This window comes from Lutra lutra, chromosome 1 (assembly GCF_902655055.1).
Source record: "Lutra lutra chromosome 1, mLutLut1.2, whole genome shotgun sequence".
In the NCBI taxonomy this organism is placed as follows: Eukaryota; Metazoa; Chordata; class Mammalia; order Carnivora; family Mustelidae; genus Lutra; species Lutra lutra.
In genome coordinates, this window is record NC_062278.1 from 221,979,098 (window position 1) to 222,001,863 (window position 22,766).

The following is a 22,766-nucleotide window of genomic DNA, read 5'->3' on the forward strand; positions in this document are numbered from 1 at the left end:
CACCGCCCAGGGTCTGGGAGCCGCAAGGTGGTTTCTCCAACGAGACAGGGGATGGGCGAGGTAATTCGGCTCTGCTCTCCCCCTCCCCCGACGATGCGGCAGGCCAGGGTGGAAGTCAGGGAAGGCGCCCGGCTTGAAGACACGCCCCTCCCTGTCCTCCCAGAGGCCCGGCGCCCTGTGGTCCCCGAGGGCCAGGCCTTGCTGCCCAGGCTGGTGGGTCCACCTGGGGCCCGTCTGAGGTCCTGCTGCCGTCCCCAGCAGGTGCACACAGGCAGGACGGTGGGGACGGCTCCTGCACGGGTCTGTGCCCCTGTCCGGATGCAGAAGTCCCCGGGTTCCAGCAGAGGGTGACAGCCATGACCCAGGGATCCCTGCCGGTGAGATCGAACCTGGGTCAGGGCCACGAAGTCCTCCTGGAACGACCCAGGCGCTCGGGACGCTGCTCTGACACAGAAGAGGGGACATACTCTGGTTGTTCCCGGAGGATCCCACCATGTTGGCAGGCAGGCAAGGGGCTCCTTCTGACTGGGCTCCAGGGACGGGGACAGATGAGCTGGTAGGGACTCGCGGCTCCAACTAGGGCTGGAGGTGATGGGGAGTCCCCTTCGGTCTTGGGCTGTCCCCCGAGGGGGCGGGAGAGGACTCCCTCTCTGGGAATTTGCATCTGTGGGATTGTCCCGGGGCGGAGGGGCATGGAGGCCAGGACGTAGGGGGTCTCCATATGCAGTGTGGGGTTCTAAGGAAGACCTCCCTCTTCTGGCCAGACCTCCCCGCCCTCCAGCTTCCATGGGGGCCAAGCAGGGCTACAAACGCGGATACACTTCTTCTTTTCCAAGTTGTCCCATCGGAGCTGGTTGTTTCCAGGTACGACCCAGGCTGAGTCCTTGGGGATGGACGCAGAGCCTCCCACGGTCTTCAGGCAGTGGCTTCCAGATCAGCGAGGGTCCCTGTCACCCTCAGGAGGGCTGGCTCTGTCCCGGGCGGTACCCCGCTGAGCCATCGCGGTGGGAGCTGGCATGCCGTGTGCCAGCACAGCCGGCCCTGAGGACGCGGGCCCCATCCTGGCTCCCGGGAGCGCTGGCCTTCCTGCCGACCCCACAGCTGTCGTGGGCGTCACAGCACCCACTTACACTCGCTGCGCCTGGATGCTGCTGTCCAGGGCGCACTCCTCTGACGGACCAGTGTGGGTTCAAGGGCTCCGCAGGCCGCGTGGGGAGACGAAGTGAATGCTGACGAGAGGTTTGGTCCCTAGAGTAAGGTCCCACGGCAGGGACCCCAGGGATGGTCTCCGTCGCTGTACGTCTGCCCCTCAGGAACCGATGACTCCCTTCCCAGTCACACAGGGAGGCCGTTGCGTGGGGCCACACCCGTGGTTCCCCGGCCACTTGCCCCCACAGCCTCCCTCGCGGGCACGCAGCAGAGAGAGGCCAGAGGAGAAGGGCTTTTAATTTTAGAGAAAATTGCTGCCCCCTAAGGGCTCCCGCTGGCTTTCTCGGGGGCAAGAGCACAAGATGGCAGAGCCCGAGACCCAGGCACACCCCCTATGGGGCGCACCAGAGCCCTGAACCCCCCCTGGGCAGGAGGCCACCTCCCTACCCCCCACCCCCTCCCATGGCTTCCGCATCTGAAGCTGTGCTCTCCTCCTGGGTGCTCCATCTCCATGGCAACATCACAGCACAGGTGGTTGTAACCTTGGCAACCAGGTACTACCGCCCCTCCCAGGCTCCACCCAACTCAGCTGCACTCGCTTTCCAGGTCCCCTCATCCCCCGTGACCCCCCCGCCCACAGCATCCTGCTGGGGATGCTGGCTGGCCTCCCTCACCCTGCTAGACGCAATGGAGCAGCACTGGCCAAGGGGCGCGTTCTAGCTGTTTGCTGAGCACCCACTGTGTGCTCCAGGGGCTCCCTGGGGACAGGGAGTGGGAAGATGCTGGCCAAGGATAGAAGGGAGAAGACAAGCCGTGGTTTTGGGATGGGGTAGGTGCGCAGAGGAACATCAGGGTACCACTTCCCCACTCAGAAACCCCACCTCTGGGAGCAAACACTATCTAGGGGACGCCTCCTGTGTGCGTCCCCGAGCCACAGCAATAAAGAAGGAGGAACACACGACAAAGAAACTAAGTCAGTAAATCACACAGTGTCCCAACGGGGGAGACACCCGGAGAGGGGAGGAGTGGAGACGGGAGTCAGGAGGGAGGGAGCAGGGGGCATCCGGGGAAGGGCACAGTGGACAGAGGGAACAACCCCGCACAGGTCCTGAGCTGCGCTGGTATGAGGCCTCCCCCTGCCCTTCAGCTGGCTTCGGAGCCACGACCACAAGCTGGGCAGAGTGGCCATTCCCCCGTGTCCCCTCTGTCATTGGCAGTGGAGTCTGCGGGCCGAGCAGATGGGTAGCATCTGACCCCTGCATCGCAAATGCGCTGGCAGAAGGGGGATCTCCCACGGACCCAGGACCAGGGAGAGGCGGCAGCATCTGGATTTGAACCCGGGCCACAGCTCCAGGCTGCCTCTCGGCCTGTAGGACCCACCCCCAGCGCCCCTCCTCAGGGAAGCCTCCCTGCCCCCTGCCCGGATTGGGCCCTGCCCGTGTCTGCTGAGCTTTCCACCCCGCTTCATGATTATTTCATGTATCTGCTTCCCCCGCCAGCCGCAGTTAGCCCCCTCATTTCCCCAAGAGTCTCCTCCCTCCAGCACCTGGCCTGGTACACAGTAGGCGCTCAATGACGCTTTCCTCCAAGGGCCCCGAGGAGCAGAGGCCGGTATCAAAAGAGAGACACAGAAGCTCAGAGAAGGGAAGTGACCACCCTGAGGTCACACAGCAGGTCCCTCGTGACAACCGCTCTGCACAGCGTTCTAGGCTGGGCCTAGGGGTGGGGAGCCACGAGGAAGGGCCACCCGCATCCTCCTTCTGGACCTCTCTGCGGCCAGGGAGGGGCCACCCCCCACCCCCGGCCTGTGGGGGGCCTGGCCTGCAGCCTCCTGAGATGCAGTTTCTGGGCCTCCAGCCAACGCGACAGTCTGGGAACAGAGCCTGCTTGAGTCACAGGTGGCTGAGCGGACGCCAAGCCACCGGGAAGATGCTGCAGGCCTGGAAGTCGGGGGTGGGAGAGTACAAGGTTACACTCCGGCGCCGAGGCAGCTCTGCAGGCCCCTCCCTGGGCAAGGGCGTCTCCCAGCCTCAGTGTGCTCATCTGTGAAATGGGAAGGGGACCATGAGCACAGCAAGCCACCAAGGGCCCGAGTGTCAAATGAGCTGAGCACTGGTGGTGTTAGCACGATGGGGGACGGGGTGCCCCAACCCATCCTCGCCCCCCGACCCCCAGCTGTAGTAACGTCCCCCTGCCCTGCCAGACTCCACAGTGTGAGTCCCCTCCGTGGGTCTGGGCTCAGCCCTGGCTGGTGCCGGGCAGGCCTGTCCTGCAGGTTAGGGAACCCACTCCTAATCCCACTGCTGCCCCGTCCTGCTTCCGTGCAGAGGCCGGGGCATCCCAGCCCCGGGCTCGGAAGTCGGGAGCCTGCACAGGGACATCCCGTGATTCTCAGCAGATGGGGTGGGCCCCCTCCGAACGTGAGCTTCCCAAGCAGAGGGGCACCCACAGGCCCCAAACTAGTCACAGTGTGCAAAAGGAGACCCAACATTCACTGGGCGTGGCGGGCCAGGGCCACGGGCCCTGTCCCTCACACACACGAGTGATGACAAACCGGCCAAGGAAGGATGAAGGGAGAGGCACTCCAGGCAGAGGCAACAGCAGGTGCAGAGCCCTGAGGCGGGCCAGCAGGGCTTGCGAAGAGCAGGGGCCCTCCCTGGGGACAGTGCGGGGGAGAATGGGAGGAAGGGGATGCGGCAGAGCCAGAAACACACCGACTTTAGACAAGACCCTGAGGGCAATGAGGAGCGAGGGTCGTTCGGAGCCCAGCGGCTCAGTTTCCTCTGGGCCCCGCGGGGAGCTGGCTGGGGCGGAAGGTGCTGGGGCAGGCGTCCAAGAGCCAGGTGGGGAGGCCGGGCCTGAGGACGAGACAGGGGCAGGGAGCAGGTCCCGGAGCGCGCAGCCAGGGCGCCCCGGCCTTTCCCGCACCGCGGCGTCCGCAGCCCCACCGAGCCCCGGCCCCGCGGGTCCTCAGACCGGCGCCCACGCGGGCGGGTGCGCACAGACGGCTCGCGCTCCCGGGCCTGCTCCGGACCCTGCCCGCCCCCCTGGCGCGCGGCCCCGCACCTGCGCGCACGTGGCCCCGCGCGCCCCGCACACCTGCGGCCCTGGCGCCGCGCACTCCGCGAGCGGGTGGCGCGCACGGCCCGGCGCAGCCCCGCGCGCCCCCGCCCCGAGAGCCGGGGAGGGCGGCCGGGCACGCGCGGCGGGGGCGCGCACGGCGGCCCGGGAGGCGGCGGCGGCGGTGGCTCCTGTCGGCTCCGGGCGGCCCCCGCGCCGCAGCCCGCGCCGTGTCCGCGGCGGAGCCGCCCAGGTGAGTGGCCGCGAGGGCCGGCGACCCCGCTCCGCCCGCGCCCCGCAGCCCCCACCCGCGCCCCTCTCCTCCCCCCGGGGCGCTCGCCCCGCGCACCCCTCCTGGGGGCATGGCTCTCCGCCAGACCCCCAGCGCTCCCCCTGGAAACTTTGGGGGCCCCCTCCCGTCCCCTGGGGCACTGGGGAGCGGGGAGCGGGTTGGGCGGCTCTGTGGGGCAGTGGGGACAGCCGGAAGGATGCGCCCCCTTCCATGGGGGAAGAAGGGAGCACTGACTGGGTCTGGGGGGTGGTTTGGGGGACCATGAGGATAAAGGCTTCATTCCTGCTGCTGGGTCTGATTCAGCCTGGAGGTGCTGAGATGCCGAGAAGGAGAAGGGGGCCTTTGGGGTCCGCATCAGGACAGGCTCCGTCCTGGGGGCTGGGGACTGCTCAGCCTGGCGGGGAGGTATTTGGGGGCATGGGGCTGAGCCCTCTGCACTGTGGGCCTATGTCCAAGCGACACCAAAGACGTGGTGAGAAGCTTCTTTTCATCCCCTCAGGCTGGGCCTGGGTGCCCCCTGGGCCTCTGGAGCTGGTCAGTGAGACCACCGAGCTCCATTCAACAAGTTGGGGGGGGCAGACAGCGGCTTGTGCCTTGGTCTGGGCCCAAGAAAAGAGTCGGTCCTGACTTTGGGGAGCCTTAATAAGTGGTTTCTTTAACATGTGCTCTGGGCACTAAAGACACAGGTACCCCAGCCCCCCAGTTCTGAGGTTTGGGCCCCAGACCTTGCGTTATTAACAAGCAGACCTTGGTGATTCCGTGTGTGTCCTGAGGTGGTTGAGAACCTCTTGCAGCTGGCAAAGGGTGTGAGGGAGGGTGTCTTGTGTGACGTGGCAGCAGGCCGAGGGACCATTTGGGACTTGATGGGGGACCTCTGGGCCAAAAGAGCAGTGAGACCTGGAGCAATCCGGGAGGGCTCCCTGGAGGAAGTGTGGAGGCTGGGAAGGGTGTGGCATGCGAGTGACAGAAGGTGGAGGACACGAGGTCTCAGTGTGGACGAGGTGGTGAGCAAGGAAGGGTTTGTCTTTGTCAGGAGTCTCAGCCCAGGCGGGCTCTGGGCCTCTCTGAGCCAAAGCAGCCAGCTGAGGCAGCATCCAGACGCGAAGAGCCCACGGGCAGAGCGCTTAGGCTTCCCCCACAGACCCTGCTCCTGCACTCCACCCGGAGGACATAGGGTGACAGCAAGGGACTGCCCAGTCCCGGGACAGGGCTTCGGAAGGGCTAAACCCGGTGCTCTCATCCTGGCTTTCCTTCCATTCTGCGTCCCAGCTGGTGACGTGGGGCATCGGAGAGACCCTCGCAGGAATCCAGGGCCGAGGCCGATGTGACAGTGCGCGGATGCACGCCGGGCCCTGGTCTGGTGCTCGGTGTCCCCTGATGGCAGACTTGCCCTGTGCCCACTCGGCCTCAGTGTGCTCTTCTACAGAATGGGGGCGGCTGCTCCCCGCCACCCCAGCGGAGGCCCGGGATCTGCAGGTGCCTCACTGAGTGGGCCCAGAAAGCGACGTGAGGCAGCCACTTGATTGCTCTCCCCCGTGCTGTCATTCCTGGGCTCCCCTGAGTCACCACCTAGTCACCAGGTAGACAGCCTCCCCGGGGGCTCTCCAAGCAAAGCTTGTGCCCGGTGAGCCCCCGGCCACCCACCACCACGTGTCAATCCTGGGCCACAGGAGGGCACCCTCTGCCCTCCAGTAGCGCCCTGGAATTTATTGAAAGGAGCTGGCATCAGACCCACGTTCAAATGTTGACCCTTAAGCTTCGTGACGCTAGGTGAGCTGGACCACTCGGACCCTCAGTCTCTTTTTCTCCAAATGGGCTTTATTATTCCCACCCTCAGGGCTGGGCCAGCGGGTGAGCAGCCTCAGTGTATGGTGGGCATTCGAAGAACGGTTCTAGATCAAGAAACCTCTCCTGGAGAGGGTAGTTGGCAGCGCCCGTGTGTAGGCTGGCAAGGAAAGTGGGTCGGGAGGCCCCCCAGCCCCCCTAAGAGTTAAGTTAAGGGACTAACAGCAGACGGAGGCTAATTAGGGCTTAATGAATTGTCATGGATGAAAGCCCCAGGAGGGCCTGGATCTAGGACGAAGGATGCACCAAATGGGATGGGGGGGTCGGCAGTGTGTTCCCAAATGCAGGCCCCGGAGGGCCGGTGCCGCTGCGGCTGGGTCCCCCCAGTCTGTCTAGAAGCTTAAATGGGAAATGGGGGATATTTCTAGTTCCTGCCAAACCCAGTTTCCCTTGCTCCCTCCTGTCCCTGTTGTGACAGGGAAACGGGTTGTGGTGGGGGGCGATGGGGTCCCGCTGTCAAGCTTCCACCATCTCTCTCACCTCCCCCACCCCACCCCCGTGGGTTCAGCTGCTGCCTCCAGGGGGGCCTGGCTGGGCCTTGCCCAAGGCAATCTTCAGCATCCCATGGCCTGGGATAAAGCTCCGCAGAACAGCAGGTGGGTGGGAGGCGCGGGGGGGGCCTGGCCAGGCCAGGCCTGGCCTGGCTCAGACCACCTCCTCCAGCCTGCATGAGTCTCCTGGGGTCGCCGTCACAAACAGCCACCTGCGTAGGCTTAAAACCACTCACTCCAATTCTCTGACACACTGGGCTCACACGGCCTAAAACCCCGGCGCAGGAAGGGCTGGTCCCCCCAGGGTTCAGGGAGACCAGGGAGACCCAGCTCCTGCCCTTCCCTGCCCCACAGCCCCCCTCCGTCCTCCCTGCCCGCGGCCCGGGGTCTGCCGGTCTCTGCCTCTGCCGCTCTCTCAAGAGGACGTCGGGTCCCCCTGGATCCCAGGATAGTCTCCCCGTCTGAGGTCAGCTCATCATTACCCTTGATTTCGTTGGCAAACTGCCTCTTCTTGGCCTCAGAGGGTGACAGGCACACGTTCCCCGCGTTTTCGGGGCGCCCGCCGTCCCACTGCCTGCACACCCCGCCCGCCCCCCGTTGATCTTCATAGCACGGTCTGCATGTGGCCTCTCTGTTACCTCTTTCTTCTGTTTATCCCGTAGACGGAAAGGCAGGGATTTTGTCTCTTTTGTTCAAAGCCGTTGCCCTGGAGAGGGAGAATAGCACCTCGTAGCCAGCAGGTGCCCTTGAAGCGCTCATGGAGTGAGTGAGTGCGGGCAGGCCCCTGCCGAGCGAGGACTCGAGGCTCCTACCCCAGCCAGCACCCAGGGCAGACTCTTCTGGAAGGATCCTTCTCTACAAAGCATCTGTCCCTCCCCCTGCAGTCAGCCTGGGGAGGTGGGTGCAGGGAGGGATGCGGGGCAGCCTGCGGGCGCTGACGGGACTGGGCGTTGTCCCGCCCCAGAGGCTGGCGGGTCCTTCGCTGTGTTTGCGGGGTAGGCCGGGCCCCAGAGCAACCCACCTCTGAGCACGCTGCGGGGGCAGAGTGGGACAGGGTAGAGCCCGCTGTCAAGACCTTGTGGGGTAGGCAGGACGGTCCGGACTCAGGGGCTGCAGGGCGACGAGGTCAGGCCACACAGAGCGGACGCACCTTCAGAAGAACACAGACGCCCCGTGGTCCTGCTCCAGGCCCCTCCTGACGGCGGCCGCGCTCAGCCTGGGCTCCCAGCCCCTCGGCGGGGTCCAAGCCCTGCGGGCTTCCACCCTGGCCAACTCCGGCTCCCAGCCCCCAGACGCAGACACACACCAGCCCCTCAGGGCTGCGCCTCAGGCACCAGGCTTGTCCCCATGCCAGCGACTTGGCTCCCACAGTCCCTCGACTCAGAACACCATTTCCCAGACTGTCGCCTGGCTGACCCCCGCCTCCCATGCAGATCTGGGCTCAGAGAGCCCCCAGGCCATGCTGGACAAAGCGTCAGACCGCCACAGACCCCCACTTTTCCCAAGCCGTTGTGTGTTCACTTTCCTGACCCTTGTCCGCTCTCACCCAACATGAGCTCGGGGAGGGAACCAGACACAGGAGGCCACACGTGCTGTGAGTCCACATGTGCAACACGTCTAGACCAGACTCCTCCACGCCCGGGAAGAGGGCTCGTGGGGGCTGGGGAGTGATGGCCGACGGGGACGAAGTTTCCTTTGGACTGATGGAATGTTCTGGAATCAGATAGAGGTGATGGTTGCCCAACACTGGGAATGCGCTAAAAGGCACTGAAACAAATAAAAACTTGAAATGGGAAAAATGTGCCAGTGGGGGCCGGGCACCAGTCGGAGCGTGGCACGCACGCAGTAGGTCTCAGGAGGAGAAGGGGACACCCGGAGTGTGAGTGGGTGGCAGGGTGCCTCCACGCCCCGGCCCGGGTCCCCGGTGACCACCGCCGCCCCGTGGACAGCCTGTCACAGCAGTGGGGCGCTGTCCGGGAAACACAGGTCATCTGCCCACTGGGATGCTGGGGCCAGGCCGCCCCCGTGGGATTTGGCTTACAGGAGGCAGACGAGGCTGTGCTCCCAGTCCCCGGTGCTGGCTTGTCCATCTGGGGCATGCGGGGGGAGGAGGCCTGGTTCTGTGAGGGGGTCTGGGTGGCCCCAGGCTGAGTGTCAAGCACCCAGCACAGTGCCCTCAGGGACCTTCATCTGGGGCAGCCCGCACGCCCGGCTCCCCGTGCTGCCGACCCCAAGCCTTCCTGTGGGGTGGGAGGAGGGCGCGGCGGTGCTGGGGGCCTTGCAGTCCTGCCCGGCTGACACACGGGTCTTCGGAGCACGCAGATGTCACAGTTCCGTGGGGGATGGGGTCCCCTGGCCCTGGGAGAGCTGTGGAGAAGAGGAGACGGCGTCCTGGGCTTGAGCCTTCATCTGCTCGTCACCTGCTGTGTGGCCCTGGGCAGGTCCCTTCCCTTCTCTGGGCCTCTGCGTCCCCGTGTGTACCACAGACTGATGGTGAGCTGATTTCCGGGGGGAGGGGGGGCACCGTGTGCCTGCCATGTGTTGTGTGACCTCCAGACAGGGCTCTCACCCCGGGGTGCCCCACTTCCCCGTGCGGGGACGCCTGTGGTGGTCATGGCGGGTGGCGCTCCTGGCCTACAAGTGGGTGGAGGCCGGGGATGAGGCTCGGCCCCCCAGAGAACGACCCCAGCCCCACGTCTGTGGTGCAGGTCTCCTCTGACCGCCCCCAGGGCCATTCTGCAGGTGGGACACTGAGGCCACAAGAAGGAAGGAGGTGGGTTCTCGGTGGGAGCGGTCTGCCCCGCGCCGTGGCCTGGCGGTGCCAGGAGAGGCCGGCATCTGGAGGTGCAGCTGATGGCACCTGCCAGTGGCCTGGCTGGGGATGGGGGTTGCCATGATTCCAGCGTGTGCGGGACGGGGGGTGGAGTGGGGACGGCTCCCCGTTGCCGGGGCTGGGGCGGGGTGGGGGGCACTGCAGCCACCTCGCAGGAGAGGTCGGGGATGCCGCCGGGCCCCCAGGACTGGAGCTCGGGGGAGATGTGCTGCCCAAGACAGAAAACCGAGAGTCGTCAGCTGACAGGGACAGGAGGAGAGGCCCTGGTGGGCGCCCGGCCCCAGGGCAGGGAGGGAGGGTCTGGAGCGTGTGTCCCCCAAGACCCCAGCCCTGGGAAGAAGGCAAGGGGCAGAGAAAGGGTAAGAACAGGGCCCTCCTTTCCCTGTCAGCCACAGCCCACCACAGGGCCTTTGTCCACGCTGTGCCCGCTGCCCTTCCCGCCCACCTCTGCCCTGCAGAGCAGTGGGCACAGGGCCCTGAGAACCCCCAGGAGCAGGATGGGAGCCCAGACCTCCAGCTGGATGGGAACCCCACTGCGGGACCCAGGGTCAGGACACAGGCCCATGAGGGTCCCTCCCGGGCTCGCCATACCCCTGGCTTGCCTCACCCCTGGCCTTGTGGAGGCAATGACGGCCGCGCCTGAGGGACGGTCAGGGACACGCTGGGTCACAGCTGGAGGGGCCCGCGGCCGAGGGCCAGCTGTGCTCCCGTCAGGGGCATCGCCGTGGCTCGGCCGTCCTGTAACAGGTGAGGGACGCGGGTGAGGTGCTCCCCAGCGTCCTGCCAGCCCCCACCGGGCCCCCCTCCGGCCGCCGAGTCCTTCCTTCCTGGTTTTGTCCTCATCCGTGTTCTGGGCCAGCTCTTGTGTAAGAAGAATTCTTTCCGACCTAGAAACAGCTTAAGAAACGGGCAACGTCCGTGTTCGTCTTGCCCGAACCGCAGGGCCTCACCCCAGGGTGTCTGTGGGCGCACACCCCCCTTCCTGCCACCACGGGCTCAGCCCCGCCCCCCTCCACGGGGCGAGCCTGCGAACCCCTCTGCGGCCCCACCGTCCCTCCCCTGGCGTCCTTCTCCGACCGGAGCCAGGGGTGTTCATGAAGCTCCCCCCGCCCCACCCGGCTCCGGGGCGGGGCCCTTTGTCTCCCGGGCTCCGCGTCTCACCGGGTCTGGCTCAGCACCGGGCAGCTGTTCGTTGACTGACTAGTGGACAGAAGCGCGGACCGAGGGGCAGCTGCATGGCCGTGTCTCTGAGGTGCCAGAAGTAGGCCCAGCGTTATGCACAATAAAAACCGTTTCAAGATTCCCCTGAAACCCACGCACCACTGCTGTCAGCCGCCCTCGATTAAATCGTCCTTTTAAAAAGCCGGGCGGCAACCGCTGTGCTCTGGGCTACGACTGGACGCGCTGCCCGCTGCCCCCCGACACGGTCTCCCGCCACCCCGAGGTGCTGTGCTACTCAGTGTCCCCGACTGGGAAGGGAGGGCGACGGCGAGGTGCCCCATGCGGTGGGGTTCCGGTGGAGACCCTGCACCGGGGCCGGCCCAGAGCCGAGGCTCCGCTGTGTTGCCGTGTTGAGGGTGGTGGCGGCGGCGTTCACGGTCCAGCAGACGGGAGACCAGCGACAAGCAAGGGTCTCGATGGCATTCAGAGGGACTAGGATGGGGGCGCCCGGCTGGCTGTCAGTGGAGTGAGAGTCTTGATCTTGGGGCCGTGGTTTCGAGACCCACGCAGGGTACAGAGCTTACTTTATCGAGAGAGACTAGGACAAGGACTGTAGTACAGAGTTACCAGGAAGTGACACAAAACCAGACCCAAGTAAAGTCAGGGAGGAGCCATTCAGGGAAGGTGTTCCAGGCAGAGGGAACATCACATGCAAAGGCCCTGGGGCAGGACCAGGCCTGGTGTGTGGGAGGAACAGCCAGGAGGCCCAGGTGGCTGGAACAGAGTGGGCACAGGGGAGAGAGGGAGAAGGGGAGGGCAGGGAGAGGATGGGGCAGGTTGTGCCGAGCCTTGGGGCCTCATTATATGCCAGACGGGGGCACGGTTCTCCGCTGCAGAAAGAACAGACCAGACAACTCTGTCCCCACAAGGACTCTGTATTTGGTGCTGAATCATACCACCCATTCCCTCCTTGGGGCAAAGCCAGAGGGGCCCCAAGTCCCCCTGAATCAGGCTGTTGAGGCCCTGTCCCTAGTTCCCAGGGCGAGGACAGTTACCCCTTGACCACAGGGAACAGCACAGGCTGGGGCAGGGACCTGGGAGGAAGCTCAGAGTCAGGGGCAAGTTTAAGGTAGGAAGTTGCCAGACATGGGAGATGGACAGCTGAGTGGGGGACCATCCGTTCCAGCTCTCTTGTCCCCTCCTGGGACCCAGCCTCCCCACGTGCTGGGCAACAACATGGGCAGAATGACCTAGAAAAACAGCCTCAGCAGGAAGTTTGCCTTAGGGAGAGACTGTGTTCCTGCAACTCCCGGTCAGAATTAAGGACAGCCGTGGTGGGAGGGCACAGCCGGCCGGCTCCCACTCCCTCCCACAGCCTCCCTCCTGGTCCCCTGCTGGAGGCCAGGAGCCAAGACCCACCGATCCTTGGTTTCCTCGTGCCGTGAGCAGCTCCGTTCCCGCCACTCCCGGGGCTGTTCCGTGGGGTATGTGAAATCCCAGGCATGGGGTGGGGAGCATCTAGAATTCAGTTTGGTGTTTCTTTTCATTTTATTTGTGCAGTCTGTCGCTGACAACCCAGATTTTTTTAACCCCCGTCTAAGTGCCTCTCAGCTGTCTTCCCCGGCGGGTGTGTTCACGTCTCCCAGGTTCCACAGCAGCCACGGACTGCCACTTGTTTGATCCCCTGTTGATGAACACTGGTTAGTTCCATTTTTCTTCCGTTTAACTAGATCTCAGCTGTCTTCCTCTGCTGGTACACGGGAATCTCCTCGATGCCACAGCAGACACAGACCATAATTTAACCAATCCCCTAGTGATGGACGCAGAGGTTAGGTCCAGTTTCTTTTTCTCTCTATCTCCAATGACCCTGCAGCAAATTCAAGGGGTCTGTCCACAGTGCTGGGCTCCCTCGCAAGTCTCTAGGGGTGGCGGGGATCCTTCCTGGCATCTTCCAGCTCTCGGGGGTTCCTGGTGGTCCTCGGTGTCCCGTGGCTCCAAGCCACACCCTCCGACCCACTGTCTTGAAGCCTCTGCTCTGTGCATCTGTGTCCATGTCTCCCATTTGTATCAAAATACCAGTCATGGGGTGAGGGCCACCTGAGCCCAGGGTGACCTCGTCTTACCTGGATTGTGCCTGCAAAGTGCAGACCCTCCCCGCCCAGCCCGTTACATGGGATTCATGCTCGGCGTGAAGCAGGCGGGGACCAGGGGCTCTGGGCTTGTTCATTCCCCGAGGAGTCTGGGAAGGCGGGAGCCGGCCTCCCAGATGTCCAGCAGATGGAGAACCTGGAGCCTGAGTCCCTGCCCAGCCGGTCCTGTGGGAACAGTGTGGAAACAGGCAGCCTCTCATGGGGGATGCTTGGGGAGATCCAGCTGCTACGAGGCCAAAAATAGCTGACCAGCTAGTGGGCAGCCCCCATCCAGCTGCCATCTGGCTGGACCCTCGGCGCCAAGCCCCACCTCGACCCCCAGGGTCTGGCTGCAGCCGAGAAGAGTGGAGGGAAGAGCACAGGGCGGTGGGGCGGGCAGGCTCCATGCCACACGCCAGCTGGCTCCCTCCCCCACTGCCGGCACCCACTCCTGCCCCAGGGCCTTTACACTGGCAGTTCCCCCAGCCTGGCACTCCCTTTCCCAGACACCATGGGCACTTTCCCAATCATTTACTGGGTCTCTCCTAGCTGCCTGTCGCCATCACAACAAAAATGCCACACGCGGAGGGACTTAAAACAACAGAGACCTATCCTCTCCCAGTTCTGGAGGCCGGAAGTCTGACATCGGGGTGTTACAGGACCCAGTCCCCTCCGAAGGCCCCGGGGAGGATCCCCTCTTCCTCTTCCAGCTTTCTGTGGCTCTGCACAATGCTTGGCTTTCCCGGCTTACAGACACACCAGATCAGTCCCTGCCTCTGTCTTCATGTGGCCTTTGGCATCGATGTGCGTGTCCCTGTCCCTCTGGTTACAAGGACACCCATCCCTGGCTGTAGGGCTGCCTGACCCCAATAGAACCACATCATAACTGAACACATCTGCAGGGCCCTGTTTCCAAACGAGGTCCCCTTCACAGGTACCAGGGGCTAAGACTCAAACATGGCTCTTTGAGGGAGGCAAGCCAGCCCTCTGCCGGGTCTCAGCTCAGATGTTGCCTCTGCCAGTCTGCGGCAGCAGCCCCATTCACCCTCACCGCCCACCCTTCCTTCCAGAGCGTCCGGGTATGTCCCCTGGACTTGCTGTCAGTGTGGATCGAGCACTGGTGTTCCCCCAGCAGGTGCCAGGTCTCACGCACAGTCCTGGGCTCTCGGGAAGTCCAAGTGATGAAGACAAAGGCCTTGGAAAGTCCCCTGGGAGGTCGCAGACATGACTGGGGTTTTAAGCTACGTCCTAATTTCATGTGGTGGTTGGACCAGTGTAGACACAAATACAGGGAAGAGGGAGGACAGCATGGGCGGGGCCCCAGGAAGGCCTCTGGGGGTAGCCAGGGAGAATATTGAGGCCACCTGCCACCCGGCTGGGAGGATGTCAACAAACCCCAGGAGGGCGGGACCTCCAGCTGCCTGACCCTTCAGCAGACTCCGAGCCTGTATACAGAAGGCACTCAATAAGTTGTTGGGGGGTTACCCCAAAATTGTACACTATGTTGTGAAGTTCTTCTCCAGTTCAATAAGTGCTTTCTCTTGCAATGTTTTTATTGAGATAATATGGACATAACATAAAATTTGCCCTTTTAAAGGGTACATTTTGGTGACTTTCAGTGTATTCACAAAGTTGTGTAACCATCAGTACTAGCTAGTTCCAGAACATTCCAAGCAGCCCCATCCCCATCAGCCACCCCCTCCCCCAGCCCCGGGCCCCCAGGAGCCCCCTTCCCGCCCGGGGAGGAGCCTGGTCTGGGCGTGTCACACGGGTGGACTCACACATCCCGTGTGGCCTCCTGTGTCTGGTTCCCTCCCTGAGCACCGTGGGCTCGGGGTCGTCCCCGGGGCCGCACGTGGGGGCGCCTCGCTCCGGCTGGTGGCCGAGGGACGCTCCCACACATGGGGGACCCGCTGTGTGTGTCCGCGCATCTGCGGATGCACGTTTGGGCAGTTTCCGTTTTCTGGTCATTAGGAGGGCGGCCGCCGCGATCGCGGGTGGACTGGCTTTCGTGCGGGGCCCTCTGCGGAGGGACGCGTCTTGTGCGCAGCGGGGTCAGGGCGGTGGGCCCCGCGTGCTAATGCCTGCCCCGCCCTCAGGTGCCCACGAGGATGCTGGCGCGGCCCTAGGCCCACGCTCCGCACCATGACCTGCTGGCTGTGCGTCCTGGGCCTGCAGCTCCTGCTCCTGCCCGCCGCGCCCCCGCCGGCCGGCGGCTGCCCGGCCCGCTGCGAGTGCACGGCGCAGACGCGCGCGGTGGCCTGTCCCCGGCGCCGGCTCACCGCCGTGCCCGACGGCATCCCGGCCGAGACGCGCCTGCTGGAGCTCAGCCGCAACCGCATCCGCTGCCTGAACCCGGGCGACCTGGCCGCGCTGCCGCTGCTGGAGGAGCTGGACCTGAGCGAGAACGTGATCGCGCACGTGGAGCCGGGCGCCTTCGCCAACCTGCCGCGCCTGCGCGTCCTGCGCCTGCGCGGGAACCTGCTCAAGCTCATCCCGCCCGGGGTCTTCACGCGCCTGGACAACCTCACGCTGCTGGACCTGAGCGAGAACAAGCTGGTCATCCTCCTGGACTACACCTTCCAGGACCTACGCAGCCTCCGCCGGCTGGAGGTGGGCGACAACCACCTGGTGTTCATCTCGCGCCGGGCCTTCGCGGGGCTGCTGGCGCTCGAGGAGCTAACCCTGGAGCGCTGCAACCTCACGGCGCTGTCGGGCGAGTCGCTGGGCCACCTGCGGGGGCTGGGCGCCCTGCGGCTGCGGCACCTGGCCATCGCCGCCCTGGAGGACCAGAACTTCCGGCGGCTCCCGGGCCTGCTGCACCTGGAGATCGACAACTGGCCGCTGCTGGAGGAGGTGGGCGCCGGCAGCCTGCAGGGGCTCAACCTGACCTCGCTGTCCGTCACGCACACCAACATCACCGCCGTGCCGGCCGCCGCGCTCCGCCACCAGGCCCACCTCACCTGCCTCAACCTGTCGCACAACCCCATCAGCACGGTGCCGCGCGGCTCCTTCCGCGACCTGGTCCGCCTGCGCGAGCTGCACCTGGCCGGCGCCCTGCTGGCCGTCGTGGAGCCGCAGGCCTTCCTGGGGCTGCGGCAGATCCGCCTGCTCAACCTCTCCAACAACCTGCTGTCCACGCTGGAGGAGAGCACCTTCCACTCGGTGAACACGCTGGAGACGCTGCGCGTGGACGGGAACCCGCTGGCCTGCGACTGCCGCCTGCTCTGGATCGTGCAGCGCCGGAAGACCCTCAACTTCGACGGGCGGCTGCCGGCCTGCGCCACCCCCGCCGAGGTCCGCGGCGACGCGCTGCGCAGCCTGCCCGACTCGGTGCTCTTCGAGTACTTCGTGTGCCGCAAGCCCAAGATCCGCGAGCGGCGGCTGCAGCGCGTCACAGCGGCGGCGGGCGACGACGTGCGCTTCCAGTGCCGCGCCGAGGGCGAGCCCGCGCCCACCGTGGCCTGGGTGACGCCGCGCCACCGCGCCGTGACCGCCGACAGCGCGGGCCGCGCGCACCTGCTGCCGGGGGGCACGCTGGAGATCCGGGGCGCGCGCCCGCAGGACAGCGGCACCTACACGTGCGTGGCCAGCAACGCGGGCGGCAACGACACCTACTTCGCCACGCTGAGCGTGCAGCCCGAGCCGGCCGCCAACCGGACCCCGGGCGAGGGCCGCAACGAGACGCAGGCGGCCGCGCGCTTCCCGCTGGACCTCACCACCATCCTCGTGTCCACCGCCATGGGCTGCATCACTTTCCTGGGCGTCGTGCTCTTCTGCTTCCTGCTGCTCTTCGTGTGGAGCCGCGGCCGCGGGCAGCACAAAAACCACTTCTCAGTGGAGTACTCCTTCCGCAAGGTGGACGGGCCGGCGGCCGCGGCGGGCCAGGGCGGCGCCCGCAAGTTCACCATGAAGATGATCTGACGGCCCCGCGCTCGCCGGCCCGTCCCAGGAGCACCTATGCATTTCCCAGAGGCCGCCCGCCGCCGGCGCCCCACGCGACTTACCCCCTTTTTTGTAGGGACCCGCACACAGGACTGTTTTTTCATCAGGACTCATCTTTTGCATAGTTTCTCGAGCATTTTCTAAAGGTTTCACCCCGTCTTCCTGTCCCTCCTGAGCTGGGTGGGAGCTTGGAGACCCCCACAGCCCTCTCTGCAGATGGTTCACACCCCCCTACCCCTAGCTGGGGGCCCCTGACACCGCTCACACCCGGAGGGACGATGGCCTACATCCAGGACGTGGGGGGGGGCACCCAGCCCCCGGGGGAGGCATGCACGGGTACTGCACTCCGCACACCGAGCACACAGGTGTTCACACCCAGGACACACTCTCGGACACACAGCTCCAAAACAGAACCCAGCCGACCCTAAACCGGCGCCCCAGGCTGCCGAGCTCACCTCGAGCACACAGGGCTCTTGTGAGAGCACAACTCACACCTGGGACATACCCTGCTCACACTCAGGACACACCCAGCTCACACTCGGGACACACGCATACCACCCCTGAGACACTCAGCTCACACTTGGGACAAACCCAGCTTACACTGGGATTGCACTCGGCTCACACCTGGGACACAGCTCCCAACCAGGCCACGCTCAGCTCACACACGACATCCAGTTCACACTCAAGACACACCCAGCTTAGACCCAGCTGACACTGAACGCGCACCCCAGGCTGCAGAGCTCGCCATGGGGACCCAGGGCTCTCCTGGGAGCACAACTCATGCCCGGGACAAGCCACTCACACCTGGGATGTGCACAGATCATAGCTGAGACACACTCAGCTCACACTCAGCTCCTGCTTGACTGGCTGTCTCTGGGGGAGTGTCAGAGCTGCACTGAGGTCTTGCAGAACAGGCAGTGCTCCCGCTGGGGGCCCAGCACGAAACAGGCTAGTCTGGGCCCCTGCCCCCAGACTCTCCCCCAGTCCGAGACCCACCAGCCCAGCAGGGTGGGCTGCCCACTAGCAGAAGCCGTCTCCCCCACTTCCTCTGCCACCCGCAACAGCGGCCACTTGCCTCCTCTGCCCGCGCCACACAGGAGGGGCAGCCGTCCTGACCCCTGGCTGGGGAGCATGGCTTCTGGGGTGTCCCCCTCCAGCAGGCCAGCTGGAGTGACCTTTAGTCCTGAGTCTACACGACCCCTCACCCAGCCTCAGAGGGGCCCCAGTGCAGCCCTACCAGGCCCGGCCCAGCGCTGTGACCCACTGCACCTGCGGGGAATGAGGCCAGAGAGTGTGTGAGGTTCTGAGGGTCCCTGTTAAGTGCAGTCTCTGCCACTTTGGAGCAGAGCTAGGGCTAAAGGGTAAGGGAGCCACAGGCAGACGGAAGCTCGGGTTAAGGAAGAACTCCCCTAAGCTTACTGCCCTGTTACTTTTCAGATAGTGAGTTCCCCATCAATGGGGGTAAGCAACAGGAGCTGATGTTTTACAAAAATCTTTAGGAACCACACGGGGTCCATCCATGACCCTGCCTCTGCCAGGTGGATTACTGCCCCCACCTCCACCTGGGCCAGGTGACAGGGCATCATTTGAGGAAGGGGCACAGGAAACACTGTGGACCCCTCGACTAGTAAGGAGCTTGGCCTCCCCCCAGGAGGATAGGACAGTATTCTTAAGGACCTCGTAGGAAGGCTCGAAACCAGGTCTGTTCCTTTCCAGGTGTGCAATTATAGCTGATGGCTGAGAACCCCTGGACCCTGGGTCCTCGTCTGTAACGTAGGTCTGAGGTCAAATCCACAGCTGCACATATCTGAGGCCACGTCCACGGACCGGCTTGATGGTTGTCCTGGATCCCGGATCCTTCAAGATCTTTCTGAGATAAGCCAGAGAAAAAGCTGGGCCAAGCCTGGGGGTTTTGAGCACAGGATTCAGACAGAACCTGGAGGGGACACTGGCCCTCCTCCTGGGCTATGTGGCTGGACACGGTAGGCCTTGGTCCTGCTCCCACCTGCCTCAACCCCACTCATGGCGGGGTGTAGCGACGGCCGAAGGGGGTGTCCGGTGCCCCCAAACTCCACCTGAGTTGGGCAGAACCGACTGGTTTTCTCCCTTCACATCCTCCTGACCTTGGTTGCCATAACAACCCCAAGGGCCCCTCAAAATGACATCCAAGTGCCTTTAGCATCATCAGCGAAGGGAGGGGTGTGTTCTCAGCAGCATCAGGATGCGCACACCGGCGGCGCCCTGGGATCCCCCACCTCCCACCCCAACATGAACCCGGAAACCCCCAGGCCCCCAGCCCCCTCCTGCTGTGTTTGGTTGGAACCCAATAAAAATGAAGCTGATTTAATAACAGACTTTGGGGCTTTGTTTTTTCTTTTTTTCTTTCAACGCTCACGGGAGGAGTGGGGGCAGGAAGGAGTGGCTGCTGGGGTCCCCAGGGGGAACCATCTGGTTCCAGTTCCAAAGCCGGCCCTGCGTCGCGGGAGATGGAACGGCTCGCAGTGATGGCTTCGGGTCCTGCTTCGGGAGCGCCCATGCTGTTCCGGGGGCTGCTCCCCAGAGCCCATGTTGACTCCTTCCAGCAGGTAAGAGCCCTGAGGGCTGCGTCCTCTTAGGATCCCACTTTCCAGTGGGCAAAGGCAGGGTCAGGGATGGAGAGCATTTGCCCAGAGTCCCCGACTAAGGGAAGGTGGGGTGCTCCCTGCTGCGCTTCCTCCCTCCAGGCTTGGGGGGTCCTAGCAGTCTCCCTGCTTCGGGGGGCTGGGAGAAAAAGTAGGCAGCTTAAAAAAAAAAAGATTTATTTGTTTATTATTTAACTCAGCTCTCCCCGCAACGTGGGGCTTGAACTCACACCCAGAGATCAAGAGTCACGTGCTCTCTGACTGAGCCCGCTGCTTTTAGGGGCGTCTGGGCGGGTCAGGTGTCTGCTCTTGGTTTCAGCTCAGGTCGTGATCCCGGGGTCCTGGGATCGCACCCCACGACAGGCTCCCTGCTCGGCGCAGAGCCGGCCTGGGATGCTCTCTCTGTTGGAGCCTCCCTGCCCCCCTCACGCGGGGACAGGCACTCTCTCAAATAAAAATAGGGGTGTGTGTGTGTGTGTGTTTTATAGAGCAGGCTTTTTTTTTTTTTTAAAGATTTTATTTATTTGGGGTGCCTGGGTGGCTCAGTGGGTTAAAGCCTCTGCCTTCAGCTCAGGTCATGATCTCAGCGTCCTGGGATCGAGCCCCGCATCGGGCTCTCTATTCAGCAGGGAGCCTGCTTCCTCCTTTCTCTCTGCCTGCCTCTCTGCCTGCTTGTGATCTCTGTCTAATAAATAAACAAAAATCTTAAAAAAAAAAAAAGATTTTATTTATTTATTTGACAGACAGAGATCACAAATAGGCAGAGAGGCAGGGAGAGAGAGGGAAGCAGGTTCCCCGCTGAGCAAAGAGCCCGATGCGGGGCCCGATCCCAGGACCCCGGGATCATGACCTGAGCCGAAGGCAGAGGCTCAACCCACGGAGCCACCCAGGCACCCCCAGAGCAGGCTTTAAAACCAAGCACTTTATCCGCCCTTTCTGGAAGGAGGTAGGCCGGGTCAGACCAGTCAGCAGACTCTGACCTGGGTGAGATGCCCACGGGCGGCCTCTCATGAGCCACTCAGGGCCTCTCTCCAGGCCTCCGGGTTCCCATCTGACGCTGGGAAGAAGTGTCCTTTCTTGTGCTGCAGGAGGGGGACACATCAGGCTGTGGGCAACCCTCCACGCCTGACTTCCAGGAAGCTGCTAGGCGAGGACGCGGGCCCTGGAGCTCCCAGAGCCTCCCTTCCGCACCCCTCCCACAGCAACGGCAGGACAAACCATGGCTCCGCAGCGACGCCCAGCTCCCTGGTTCAAACCAGGTCCAAGACTCAGGATGTCCTGAGTCCGTCTCGTTCTTGGGGTGGGGCGGAGGGGTCCTCCTTCCAAGGCCCAGTGGAAAGGAACCCGAACAGAGGATGGGCCACTCACAGGGTCTCTGTGGGTCCTCCCAAAATACAGGACAGGGGTCCAGTCAGCATGCCTGGGCCCGGGAGGGGGGCGCTGAACATCTCTGTCTCAGTTTCCCCTCCCAGACAGAGCTGGAATGGCGAGCGAGTTTCTCCGGCCGCGTCCGCACACCGCGCATCTCTAAGGCCCATCTTCCCAGCGCAGACCACTTTCTGTGTGGCTCCCCTCTCTTCCAGGCCCCTCTGGCCTTTGCCCTCCCCAGGGAGTCCCCGAGCCGAGCACAGGGACGCCCCGTAACGGAACTGAGAGGCTTACAACAGCTGGGATCTCTTAGTTGACCTCTGGAGCTCGGAAGTGTAGAATGGGTCAGCAGGGCTGGTCCCCCAGGCGGGGCAGCCCCAGGGCGTCTCCCTCATTGATGGTGCTGAGGCCTCAGGGGAGGCCCACCCAGCGGGGCTCGGCGGGGTGCTGGGCGCTCTGCCCTCCCCGCCTGAGAAGGCCCCCCAGGAGCCCTTGGAGAGGCCCGCCAGAGGCAGGCAGGCGATCCCCAGGCAAGCCCGCCACCCTGCCCCATCCTGGGAGCAAAAGTCCCCAGAGAGGTCACCCGGGTCCCAGCCCGCCGTCCGCTCACTGCCCCCACCCCAGCCCCAGCTTGGCTGCGGGGAGCGAGGTCCTGCCCTCAGGCACAAAATGGAAGGGCAAGCCCGGAATTCGGTCATCCAAATCAGCATTCCGCCAAGAAAATGAACTCCCGTCCCCGCTCCACCACAAGCAAGAATCCATCTCAAATAAAATAGCCCCCCCTGCTCCGCGCAGGACCCCGCCAGGCCGGGTTCTAGGGACAGACAGGTCACTTACCCGCAGCGCTAGGAGGCCCCGGGCCGGACAGCCCACAGCATCTCTTCCGTCTCACATGGGAATGCTCTGTATCTTGACGATGCAGTGCGGTTTTCTGGCCTCACCATACATGCCGTGCTCGGGTGGGTGCCTGGTACATGCTCCCCTGGGGGCAGGTCACAGCCAGCCGCCGGCTGGGGGTCCCACGGGTGTCTTGTTGGGAAAGGACCTCAGAAGGGTGTGGGCTGAGCAAGCACCTCTGGTCCCACCCTGACCACCCCGGAGTTGCGAAATCCGTCCCTCAGAGCCCACACCCTCCCCTCTCCTCCTGTCGCGAGGTTCCCAAGTGGCCCAGGGTCACGGGGCGCCCACTGGTGACAGATGGAGACCGTTAATCTGTCGGCTCAGGAAGCTGAGTGTGGGGAGAAGGGAGAACACAGGATCAACACAGAATCTCACGCTGGAAAGGCCTTGAGCTCAGTCTGTCGCTGTTGCCCAGAATGGGGCCAGGGACCGGTGTGGAACCTGGTCACACGTGGCTGCACCTGCTTCCCCCACAGACAGGGCCCTGGGCACTCAGCACTGCCCCGAGGACCCATCACTGTGCCTGGCCCGGCCATGGAGACGCACGAGAATTCCCTACCCTCTCTGCGCTCACAGCCCCTGAGCGAAACCACAGGGGCGGGGACAGAAGCCCAGCACGGACTGTGCCATCGCAACTTTGCCTGCAGGGGACAGCTCCGCTTTCCCTTCACGGAGGGGGTGGGGAGGCCGCGGGGAGCTGGGCGCCCTTCACACCGCGGCCCTGCGGCAAACCTCCAGCCCAAACACAGCTGAGTTCCAGCATCTGGACCCCCGGGTTTCCACCAATCTTGCTTTTCCCTGTGTGGCCATCGTAGACCAACCGTCCAGAGCTCAGAGGGGCGCTTGCTCCTGCCGGCCCTGCCCTGGGTCCCGGGCTGGGTGGGCAGAGGGCGGGCGGGGGGCGGGGGAGGCTCCAATGACGATGACCCCGCAGAAGGGGAAGCGAAAACCTGGGAGGAAAGAGCCGGCCTG

At 64.1% G+C, this 22,766-nt stretch overlaps 1 protein-coding gene across 4 annotated transcripts; it reads left to right on the forward strand.

Annotated features, from left to right (window-relative positions):
* Positions 1-4,360: 4,360 nt before the first annotated feature.
* On the forward strand, positions 4,361-19,253 carry LINGO3 (leucine rich repeat and Ig domain containing 3). Of its 4 annotated transcripts, none has more exons than XM_047707316.1 (3): positions 4,405-4,462; positions 13,510-13,764; positions 15,060-19,253. In XM_047707316.1, exons 2-3 carry the CDS (start codon positions 13,745-13,747, stop codon positions 16,882-16,884), a joined length of 1,845 nt encoding a protein of 614 aa, XP_047563272.1. In that variant the 5' UTR covers positions 4,405-4,462; positions 13,510-13,744; the 3' UTR covers positions 16,885-19,253. The 4 variants fall into 4 exon arrangements, with proteins under 4 accessions (XP_047563280.1, XP_047563272.1, XP_047563285.1 ...); XM_047707307.1 differs by lacking the exon at positions 4,405-4,462 and adding an exon at positions 12,561-12,659; XM_047707324.1 differs by lacking the exon at positions 13,510-13,764 and having other exon boundaries at positions 4,361-4,462.
* The last annotated feature ends 3,513 nt before the right edge of the window (positions 19,254-22,766 follow it).

Bases quoted from the DNA above. Each gene is read 5' to 3' on its own strand.
- LINGO3 (XM_047707316.1), top strand. From the start codon at position 13,745: ATGTGGCCTTTGGCATCGAT. The intron at 13,765-15,059 runs GTGCGTGTCCCT...CCCCGCCCTCAG, and splicing joins ATGTGGCCTTTGGCATCGAT to GTGCCCACGAGGATGCTGGC.